Source organism: Panthera pardus, unplaced genomic scaffold (assembly GCF_024362965.1).
Source record: "Panthera pardus isolate Hobbes unplaced genomic scaffold, ASM2436296v1 HiC_scaffold_11, whole genome shotgun sequence".
Taxonomy (NCBI): Eukaryota; Metazoa; Chordata; class Mammalia; order Carnivora; family Felidae; genus Panthera; species Panthera pardus.
In genome coordinates, this window is record NW_026526666.1 from 40,750,300 (window position 1) to 40,762,365 (window position 12,066).

General features: G+C 37.7%; 1 protein-coding gene across 4 annotated transcripts in view; it reads left to right on the top strand.

The window, feature by feature from the left end:
* The first annotated feature begins 462 nt into the window (after window positions 1–462).
* ADGRL4 (adhesion G protein-coupled receptor L4) overlaps window positions 463–12,066 on the top strand; it is a 110,311-nt gene continuing 98,707 nt past the window's right edge. Inside the window, exons 1-2 of one of the 4 annotated variants that reach the window (XM_019413918.2) lie at window positions 463–783; window positions 2,187–2,336. In XM_019413918.2, coding sequence (XP_019269463.1) covers window positions 534–783; window positions 2,187–2,336 — 400 coding nt within the window. In that variant the 5' untranslated portion in view covers window positions 463–533. The remainder of the gene's footprint in view (window positions 784–2,186; window positions 2,337–12,066) is intronic. The other 3 variants (XM_019413917.2, XM_019413914.2, XM_019413915.2) reach the window with 3 other exon arrangements.

Genomic DNA, 12,066 nt, shown 5'->3' on the forward strand with positions numbered 1-12,066 from the left:
AAAAATAGCTTGTCTTGATGGCACAAATTTCAGTCACTTTTCTTTAAATCAACGCTATTGAGGTATAATTTACACACAATAAGATGCACCAACTTGATGAGTTCCGACAAATGTGTGGACTTTTGAAACTGTTTTTTTTGTTTGTCTGCTTGTTCTTTGCTCAGTCATCCGAAGCCCAATCTTCACCTGTAGACAAGGTATCCTTCTGCCCTCTGAAACCCTGAGTCCCAACAAGGTGAGGACTCGGCACTGGCCAGGAGTGTCCCATTGTCGGGAGCCAGGGCTCAGCCTACCTGCGAAGGCTTCATGGAAATGTGCTCGTGAACAAAAGAACGCTGTGTCCGGGAACTTCGGAAGTACCCCTTCGACCTTTGAGGTGCTGGATGCTCTCCCGGGAGGGACACTCCGTGGGCGGCCCCCTTGTTTTGGCTACCGAGCTGGGGGTTTGAGGGCGGCCCTCTGGACGCTGAGCCCGGGGGCACAATGATCCCTCCAAGGGTCAGCAAGAGTGCTCGGCGGTCAAGAGGCCGGGGATGGAGGTCAGGGTGGCGTGGAGCAACCGGCCGGGGGCCGGACGTGACCGGCAGACTCAGGGCTTGACCCACAGGCTCACACAAAAGAGGCCGGAAAGTGTCCGGAGGAAGCGGCGCGTCACGGGGGACGGAGCCGGGACCCTGCCGCGGCCGCCCAGCTGCGTCCCGGGGACACGGCCCGCACACCCAGCCGCACTGCCGCCACCGCCTGCACCGCGGCCGCCGCCAATGAAACTCCTCCCGCTCCTAGGTGAGTGCCCAGCGAGGTCGCGGAGGGTCCGGGGCTTGCAGGGAAGGGGATTTTTCCGAGGTGGAACTCGCGTGCCAAGTGGATTTGGCCCGGGTTCCAAGAAGAGTGGACGGCGGTACTTCTCAGGATGTTTTTTCTCCTTGGCCTTTCAACTCTGGAATTGGATATGCAGGGCCCAGGGACCAAGTCACCTTTTTATTCCTGAATACAAAGTCCGCAAAATCCCCAACGTCTCCTTTGACCTTTTTTTTTTTTTTTTTTTTTTTTTTTTTTTCCCCCGATATCCCCTCAAAAAATTTGGGAAATCCAACCCGGTAACGCTTGAGGGAGGCTTCCCGGCATTTTAAGGGAACTGCCAGCCCAGACTTTGGGTTCATTTAAAATACCATTTGGATGATGCTGTGCAGAAGGGTTATAAATCACATCTTTGCAGCTGAGTTAATTCTGGTTTAGACAGTATATCCAGCCCTATGTGAGGCCGAGATTTAGAATCAAATGTTAACACTCTCTTGTTACCAGATAAGGACAGTTTATCTCAGATGACTGTTCTAAGAACAATGATTTGCATGGCTCCTGACTGTCCATCCTCAAGCAGGTGTGACTTCAGAAGACCTGGGACAACAATAAAAAAGGACGGGCCCATGCTTTGCCTTATCATTTCCGAACAGCCCACAAAATACCATTTCCAACTTTGTTTTCAATTACTCCAAAATAAAGCCTCGTTCTCTTTTCTGCTTCATTTTATTGGTTGTGTTTGTATGGTGTCCGTTCCCAGAAGATCAATCTTTGACCAATATGTTGAGTTTATCTTAAATTCTCCTACTGGGGGAACATGTAGCATAAATTTTACTATGGAAAAGGCAGTATTTAAAAGAAAATTAGACTACAGAAAAAAAACAATAATTGCATTTGTCCTCCTGATGTTATGATATGTTGCTCTTCATCTTAAAAATTACAGAGATTTGAATTTGACAAGACCCAGACCATCAAGTCACCTTGATCTCTGCACAGAATCGTTCCCAGAGGCAAGAAATTGCTTTACAATCATGCAATCCCCTTTAACAATATTTCGTCTCAGAACCAAGAGTCCAGTGATCTAGGAATACTCTTTTCTGTATAGAGCTGGGTTGTTTACTACATTATAGCTTTGTTGAGATTTACTCAATAAATACTGACATTGAAGAAAGTGCTCATCTTTTTGCTTACTTGCTCTTGTGCTGTTAGTTAGCTAAATACTCTCTTGGGAAATTCTCATAATCCATTTATCTAGATGGAAAGAAAGAAGGGTTTTTGTGTTTACTATAGTATGACTCAACAATGGGGGGGGCAGGGGAGAAACTTTTCTTTCTCTTTCTTTTCTTTCTTCCTTTTTTTGAAAAGGTATATTTCTCTATTTTCCGTAGTGGGTTTTTCCACTTTGCTGAATTGTTCCTACACTCAGAACTGCACCAAGACACCTTGTCTTCCAAATGCAAAATGTGAAATACGAAATGGAATTGAAGCCTGTTACTGCAACATGGGATTTTCAGGAAATGGTGTCACAATTTGTGAAGGTAAACAACCTTTATTACCTCTTTTGGGTTTTTTGGTAAGATTAAATTCTGATATGATTGTTTTTCCCTTGTCCAGAAATTAAGTGTTTACATTAAGCTGTATGATTTCAAGCTATTGGTTAAAAAAAAAAAAAAAAAAAAAGCTTAATTAACTAAACAAGTTTGAAGGTCCCACTTGAAAATGTATACTTGATTATTGATTTTTGAGGAGTCCATGTATATCTTATTTTTGGTGTAACTATTGAACATTGTCCTTGAACTTAAGCTGGAAAACTAAGTTGCAGAGAGTAGAGTCAATACCTTTGGAAACGAAAGAACACAGAGTTCATGAAGTCCAGGCTATATGGATATGTGTTGCCTTCGGGTACCTTCTTTACTACCTGACTACTTAAATTTGAGGATAATATTAAGAGATTCAAGTGTTTTGCCTGTATATCCTGCATGATACCCTGGAGAGAGAGAGAGAGAGAGAATTTTGAAAATGTATTCTTTTCTGAAAAAGTAGATCTCACTTATAGAACTTGAGGCTACAATCCAGAGCAAGAATGGTAGAAAAGGTCCTAGCAGGGTGCAATTCAGCCCACTGATTTGATAAACAGGACCTTGTCCGAAAATCATATTTCAGTGACTTCTTGTCTGTGGTTTCAACCGCCACTCTCTTTCTTCAAGCCTCACTCTATCCTTCCTCTCTCTTTCATTTTTAGTAGAATCTAGTTTTAACTGGGTCAATGGAAAAACATTCTGTGTATTAGAGAGAGAAGCAGTTCCAAGTCATATAAATTAGTTTTAAAATATAATTAAATGACAACTTCAAATTAGAACTATGTGGTATTATACTCCTAAATGTATTTAAGATAACATGGACTTTTTCTAATTAAGCCAGGATATTGTACATTGTTAATATTGCATGTGTTTGCTTATAGCGTAAACAAGTTGTATCTCGTGATTCAATTTGATAGGCTCTTAAAAAAGATTAAATATGCAGTTCTTAGTAAGACCAGACCTCATCATAATTAGTTTAATGTTTAAAAAATGTAGAGCAAAGCTACAGTTGCTTAATGGTGCATTAGATCAGGCATTTCTGCTTGTACATACAGCCAGAATTTGTAATATACTATTCCACAAGCACTACGAAATTCTTTCTATAAATAATCTTAGATTTTTACTGTGTATTTAATTGAATGGCATTATAGCAAGTTGATAGTCGAGTGACCTTCAAAATATTGCATCGAATATATTAGTGTGCTTTTCCACTAATCATTACAAATTGCACTATGATACTTCATAAGTGGTGTTGCCTTTTTGTTATTTAGATTCTTTTCAACTGTCATGATTACCATCATTAACATCAATAATTTTTCACAATTTGGACCTTCAGCAGCTAACCAGATCATAATCATCTTTTTAATGTTTTTTTTAACACATCTTCCATTATCCAATGCACTCTTCCCCCACAACACCCACCCCCCCCCCCCCGCCCTGCTGCCTCAGTCAATAGCCAGCTGAAGGGCAGAAAAAACTTTCTGTTGGAAAAAAAAAACAAATACTGCAAGGTCTTTTGGCCTGTAATTTCTTTTCACACAGAACAGAATTTGTAATGGCACTTTTTTTTTCAAGTTCTTTTTAACAGATCCCTCATTTAAAGAATGTTATAAATTCACTTGTCTTAGGGATACAGGAGTACTGATGCATAGGGGCACTTGTACCCCAATGTTTATAGCAACACTCTCAACAATAGCCAAATTATGGAAAGAGCCTAAATGTCCATCAACTGATGAATGGATAAAAAAATTGTGGTTTATATACACAATGGAGTACTACGTGGCAATGAGAAAGAATGAAATATGGCCCTTTGTAGCAACATGGATGGAACTGGAGAGTGTGATGCTAAGTGAAATAAGCCATACAGAGAAAGATACCATATGGTTTCACTCTTATGTGGATCCTGAGAAACTTAACAGAAACCCATGGGGGAGGGGAAGGAAAAAAAGAGGTTAGAGTGGAAGAGAGCCAAAGCATAAGAGACTCTTAAAAACTGAGAACAAACTGAGGGTTGATGGGGGGTGGGAGGGAGAGGAGGGTGGGTGATGGGTATTGAGGAGGGTACCTGTTGGGATGAGCACTGGGTGTTGTATGGAAACCAATTTGACAATAAACTTCATATATTGAAAAAAAAATAAAAATTAAAATTAAAAAAATAAATAAATAAATTTACTTGTCTTAATATTCACTATGTGAGGTTTATAATGTCCTCTTAAAACTGTTCAAACAGTGGTTTGCACCTTTTATTAATTCATTGGTAGATTTTTGAAATTTATGTCAGTAAGTATATTTAACATGCGTTTTAGAGTTAAAACACTATGTTCTCAACCGCTGAATTGTCTAGATTATATATTGGGTTTGAACAGTTGGCTTTCTTCATCTGTGAAGAGATTTCCCACTTTTCCTATCTTTCTCTAAAATTGGTATTAGGTCAATAAGAAATGACCAGATGACAGTTTTGTTATAAAGGATGGCTACTTCTTGAAGAGTGAAAGTAAATTTCTTTTTGGTATCATTACCATCATCTTCCTCATCTCCATCCAATTTGACTCCCTCAGAGACCTGTCAAATAAATGTTATGGTAGTAACCAGACCTCACTTAAATGAACTCTGTTCCAAGAACTAGTTTTATACAAGTCATTTAGAATTTGGGTAACTAGTCCCGTAGAAACAAGTGTTTTTTTGTTTTTTTTTTTTTGATGTTTATTCATTTTTGAGAACCTGAGAGAGACAGAGCATGAGTGGAAGGGGCAGAGAGAGAGGGAGACACAGAATCCGAAGCAGGCTCCAGGCTCTAAGCTGTCAGCACAGAGCCTGACACGGGGCTCGAACTCACGAACGTTGAGATCATGACCTGAGCCAAAGTCGGACGCTCAACCGACTGAGCCACCCAGGTGCCCTGAAACAAGTTTTAATACTAGTGACTTTATTTCATTTAATCATCTTTTTATTGAACAAATATTTATTGAATATTTTCATTGTCATCATTATCATTATCACCATCACATCAAGATAGCTAATATCTAAGATATTAATTAGCACAACACCTTCATCGGTTGTTATTCTCATTTTATCTATAAAAAAGTAGAATCTTAGAAAAGTTAAGTGAATATCACAAGTGATAACAACAAATAAGTAATAGAGCTGAGATTTCAGCCTAAGTCTGTTTCCAGAGCCTGTACTCTTACTCACTATGTTTGCCATAAGACCTCCACTTAACAAATACTGCTATGCCCTTGGTTAAAGTAATAAATAAGGAATTGGCCTTGATTTCCAGGATATCTAGGGACAGCTTCAGAACTATATTAACGACTTGATGCAATGTTATAAAATATGCAAATACAGGTAAATTTGAGATATGTAATCAACTGCAGGGTAGCTTTCCAAGTGGGGGTGACATTTAAGCTGAGAATCAAAGAATAAATAGGATTCATTAAGACTGACAAAGTGACAAAGCCAGGCAAAATGAATCAGCAGTAACAAAGGCCTAGAAGTTGAACATGTGTAGTATGTTTTAGGGAGCCCCAAGTATTTCATTCTGGATGTATATATCACAGGGCATATTAACTGAGGGGGTCAGTGGGAATTAAGTTTGGGTGTCAAGATATAGACTTTTTCCTCCTAACAAAAAAAGAGCCATTGACAAATATTAAGTAGCTCAGTTACATGATAAATAGTGTATATTAGAAAGATGACCCCATTCGGTAGAATAAGAATGAATTAGCAAAAGTCAACCCAACCTATACAAACAGTAGCACTGGGGTGCCTGAGTGGCTCAGTTGGTTAAGCCTCCAACTCTTGATTTCAGCCCAGGTCAAGATCCCAGGGTCATGGGATTGAGCCCCGAGTCGGGTTCCCTGCTCCTGCTTGTTCTCTCTCTTTCTCAAAAAAAAATATAATAATAATAAAAATAATAATAAAAGAAAAAGAAAAGAAAAAAGAAAAAAATCCAATAGTACTTTGTACAATTCTTATAGTTTATGTCACTTCTATCCAATATATCTTAATTTTCATAAGCTTTTGAAATAAAATGTATGGATGCTGTCTTTTATTTACAAACACCATTTTGAATGGTTATAACTAGTTTGTTAAGCTCAATGCTATAGCTTTTTGCATATGAGAGAAGCAGGACTCTGAAGCTTAAGTGAGTTTCCCAGTGTCCCAAGGCTACAGTGACAAAGCTAGGGCTCAAACCCTGGGGATCTCAACCTTCTCTAGATTACCAAAAATGTCACTAGTATTACTAATCAGCTGATGTAATTAGATTAGTGTAGTACAGCTTTTTAAATCAAATAGGTAAAACAGTATCATTTGAATAGGAATTATTTATTTTCGACAACCTTACTGAGGTATTAACATGAATTTATTTACACACTTATCTTTATGCTGACAATGAGTGTATTTTAAGGCAGAAGCTGGAGAAGTGTAGAAATTTGGGGATATATTTAATGGCTTTTGAAATTGTTGATGATATTTTCCTAAAATTTAGGATTATTTTAGTCTTTTAAACAAATATTGTTGCTATATGTTTGCTTCTCAGCACAGTGTTGGTTACTCTCTGGAACACAGTTATAAATCTAAAAAGTGAGACATCCCATCTCCCCTCAGTAATTTGGAAGGTTGGAAAAGTTGAAAGAATCTTTGTGTACGTACAAAACATGATATTGCTTGATTTGAAATAAACTGAGCTGGGAGAGGTAAGAAGCAAGAACAAGGGGAAGGATGCAGTACAGTGCCTGATTGGGTGTGGGCGTCAGGAAGAAGGTAGTAGACTTTCTCTTCCTACTCACATCTGAACTCAGTAAGTGGTGCTGTGTTTGGGAAAATTTCATGGAGTCAGAATGGGTAAGAAAAAAGTTGTCCCAGATGAGGATAAGAAAGGTCAGGAAAGATATAATTGACAGCTTGTATGCATGTATAAAAATCTTTCATAGCTTGGGACATGCTTGTTATGAATAACATCGCAAGCACTTTATAAGAAATAAAGAAGTCTCAGTGCCTGCACTCAGGGAGACATACTCTATGCTTAAAAAACAGTTTTCTTCATTATCTAATAGCCATATATATGCTTGCAAAATTCAGCTGGGAGAATATCATAATAAACTAAAGAGCATTGTGACAATAGTAAATGTAGAGAGAACAATGTCGCAATAGTTATCTAAGAGTTTGGAAGAAGAAATGGTCTGCGCGTTCAGAATGTGGGAGAAATATTCATTAGAATAATCTGCTAGCATCATTCTGCCCAGGCTACAATATAAGTACCAAGGACATGTAATTTTCTTCCATAATAGCTTGTTTTTTAGTAATGAAAGGATGCTTATCAAAATGGGCAAACCGAATGTCATCAGAACAGATGCAAAGCATACAAAATGTGTGCATGTGTTTGTACATCATGTATCACCAGTTGCCACAGATATACTATCTAAACTATCTCCTACAAAAAATAACTGCAGTTTTAAATATTTAACAAAAAAACAGTTTGGTAATTTCCATAATAGACACGTGATCAGCAAAACTTAAATGATGCAAGTCCTCTTTTTCCTTTTCCTTTTAAAAATAATTCTATTTTTAGTGGGGCACCTGGGTGGCTCTGTCAATTAAGCATCTGCCTCTTGATTTTGGCTCAGGTCATGGTCTCAGGTTTTGTGAGATCAATCCCCACATCTGACAGCATGGAGTCTGCTTGGGATTCTTCTCCCTCTCTGCCCCTCCCCCGCTCAGGAGGGGGTGCATGCACACTGCAGGCTCTCTCAAAATAAATTAAAGAATTAAAAATTAAAATAGAATATAAGCTTAAGGAAAGTGTTAAAATGGTTTATGCTTTTATTTTTTTCTTCCTATATGTTGAAGGTATTTGTCATCTTATGAAGTGGATATTTTTGAGGAAATTCCACCTAATTATTGTGGTAGAGTTTGTTCTCTCTAATGTGTAACCTCTTCTTGTCAACACACGAAAGAGGTCATACTTCTAGTACAAGGAAAAGGATTTCTGGAATTGGCAAAGGCACTTTATTTATTTGGAGGAAGTTCATGAAAATCACGCATCCTGGAATGTAAGCCTTGGGTTAATTTAGACTGTCATTTCTTAAATAGGTTACATTTCCATTCAGTACAAGACATCCCAAGGAAATATGTACTTCACTTTAAATACATCTGATACATGACTATCTAAAAGCACATTAGAGTTCCTACTTTTTCTTTTTCTTTTTTTAATTTTTTTGTTTTAATGTTTATTTATTTTTGAGACAGAGAGAGACAGAGCATGAACAGGGGAGGGGCAGAGAGAGGGAGACACATAATCTGAAACGGGCTCCAGGCTCTGAGCCATCAGCACAGAGCCTGACGCAGGGCTCGAACTCACGGACCGTGAGATCATGACCTGAGCCGAAGTCGGACGCTTAACCGACCAAGCCACCCAGGCGCCCCTAGAGTTCCTACTTTTTCAAGTTTGTATTTGTATTCATGTACCTAAGAAGATCATCTGGAGTATGTAAAAATGCATTTGTTTTACCAAAAAATAAAAACTTTGCTTCCTCAATACTTTTTATTAGTATATCACATATGAAGGAAAATGAATCTTGGAGTTATCTAACTTTCTTCCATCTAGAACCTCCAGTTGATTGTTCAAATATTATTTAAATATTATGTATAAATCAGGAGCCACCTCCCTCTAGGGATTGCAATAAGAAGGAGAGAAAGAGGGAGAGGGAGGGAAATGAAGGCAGGGAAAATGAAAGAAAGTTCTGGTCCTGGCTACTACTTGTGCCATTTGAGTTTTGTTGATAAGCTGCACAATTTTATCAATAAACACTTATCTCATCTGACTTGACAATGTCATTTTTGCAGGCTGTTTCAGAAATCATTTTTTTAAATCATCCTGTTTTCATGTTTATTGCACAGGATAATTATAAGAATTAATGAGATAACAAACTAAGAAATATTTTGAGATCTTAAAAGAGGTTTTAATATGAACATATGATTTTGGGTTTTTTCAAGTAATTTATACTGAAATATCATGACAAGTTTTCTTCATGTAAAAATCTCTTTTATTTGTAATCATTTTAATCTTTTATTTATTTATTTATTTATTTATTTATTTATTTATTTATTTTTGAGAGAGAGAGAGAGAGAGAGCACATGGGCATGAGTTGGGGAGGGGCAGAGGGGAAGGGAGAGAGAATCCCAAGCAGGTTCCTCACTGACAGGGCACAGCTTGATACAGGGCTAGGTCCCATGAACCATGAGATCATAACCTGAGCCAAAATCGAGAGGTGGACACTTAACTAACTGAGTCACCCAGACGCCCTGTAATCTTTTTAAATCAGTATTATCTAGGTGGATTTATTGCATATTTAGAATCAGAAAAGTAATATCAGCATAGAGATTTAGCAATAAACACATTGCTTCTGAGTTGTTTTAAACAATCACAAAGAGTTGTTCAAAATTCTGAGTTAAATCAATTCTAAATAAGACTTACCATCTGATTTGACATTATTAGTGTCCTGATTTTTTTTTCTAAGTTAAGACTGCCATTTTTGTTTTTTGTTCCAGGCTAAGACATCAGTTCACAAAGTATGTATATATCTATGTATAAGTGTGTGTGTGTGTGTGTGTGTGTGTGTGTGTGTGTGTGTGTGCGCCCTATGATATGTGCTGATGCTAAGGCATCAATAAAAATGGAAATGGATATTGTTTTTCTGGAATTAGTGTTCATTTTGCATGCAGAGTGAACATGGCAGCTACACCATCTTATACTCTCTGTTCAGCCATATCTTTAGGAACTGCTAGGAAATTAAAATTACATGGAAATTGTGCTCTCAATGTGGAATTTTCATACATTTTAATCCTCTGTGCTTTTCAAGACAACTACTGGTAGAAATAAGAACAAAAGGATCATAGGGATAGCACTTTCAAATCCACGAAGTAACTCACCGAGTTCCAGTTTTTCTGCTTTGTTTACTGTAGCTCTGATCTTTTGTCAGCATTTTAAGATGGCAAACTTTATGTTGCTAAATTGATACTTCCTGTGTCCCGGGGCGTGTCAGTTATCTACAGCCCCAGCTTTATAGGACATCAGCATACTTTACAGCCAACTCCTGCTTATTTCAGAAGCAAATTATCCAGTCTCCTGATTATCCATTTTTCCATTATTTCTTTTTCCTTATTTAGGCTTTTTTCATGCTTAAAGAAGTAACTTGCATATTTACAGTTTATTTACAAAAAGAGTAATAATATTGATGTTGATTTTAGTGCTTTCTGTGAGCTAAATGCTGCTCTAAGCACTTTACATGAATTTATAAATTTAATCCTCATAACAACTCTTTGAAATGAGGGCTAGTATTACCCTCAATTTATAGATTAAATAATTTTCCAGTGAAAGCACATTCAAACTATTGCTTTATATAATTCTCAAGCTACTCTGTGAAGTAAGTCTGCAAATAATAAAACTGAATCTCCCTGAGACATAAATGAATTATTTTGGTTGTTGCCCCCACCTTGAATCTGCTTTTTACCTGATTTATCTGATTACTACGTTATCAAAGAAATTGATTAAAAACAAAAAAGTATGAGGTGTATATACTTAAGATACCTTAGGAATAAGTGCAAGCAAGTTAAAACTATTTACAAGTTTCAATATCTTGATGAAACTCATAGATCAGATAAAGTTGTTTAACTCCTGTTCATCGACCTCCTTAAAACCCAGTGTATTGACAATACAACCAGTGAGATTGGGGTGAGGGGGATGGGCACGGGAATTCTATAAATTAGGAGTGAACTTCTCAAAGCAGAATCAGAGAAGGCTTCTGCAAAAATGGCAGCTCTTCCTTGTGGTGATATCCTATACCCTTCCCAGAAAGGAAGTGTCAGTCTCGGTGACTGGTTTAGTTAGATGTGATTTTCCAAAGGTTACCCTGATTGGGCTCCTTATTCCCCATTGGCATTTGAGCCCAAATAAAGACAAGAAAAAAGACTCTTAAAGGGAACTCTGGCATCTGCCTGAAAGGAATTGTTGAGAGTAAAAATTGATGTCACCTTTCTGCCTATACCCCATCTATGCCACCAGGAATAATTCTTGGAGATTGCTCTGCCCCTCCACCCTCAGATGTAGGGAATTCTGAACTGTCTTGTATGTACTAAGGAGGTTGTAATGGCTGGCAGGCAAAACCTGGGCCAAGCTACCTGAGATAATCAACATTGCTCTTTAAAAACATGAGGATCATTTAAGAATAATCAGTCATTGGAGAAGAGCCAATAATACAAAGCACAAAGTTGAATAAATAGAACAATCGGCCTGGAAAATGATACTGTTAGGAAGAGAAAAGAAGTTGAAGGGAAAAGTCTAGCTTATATCTTCAAAGAGATTCTGAAAAAGTTTGCATTCAAACAAACAAAAACAAGTAGAATAGGCTTCTATGTACAGAAAAATTATCATACCACAAAAAATTTTCTTCTTCAATATGTCTTTAAACCTTTGTGCTGCTCAATTCCTCGTACCTTTATCCCCTGTTTTTGCTCTCATTTTGTAGCAAGAGGCATCAAGACAATAGCTGTAATTCTCAGGAATGAAAGCCAATGTTTCAAAGTCACCAGAAGATTGAGAGCATAGTCTCCATTCCTGGGTTTCCACCCCTACCAAGATGGTCACACAAGGAACAGGGAGGTTATAAGTATCAAATTTATTAACAAA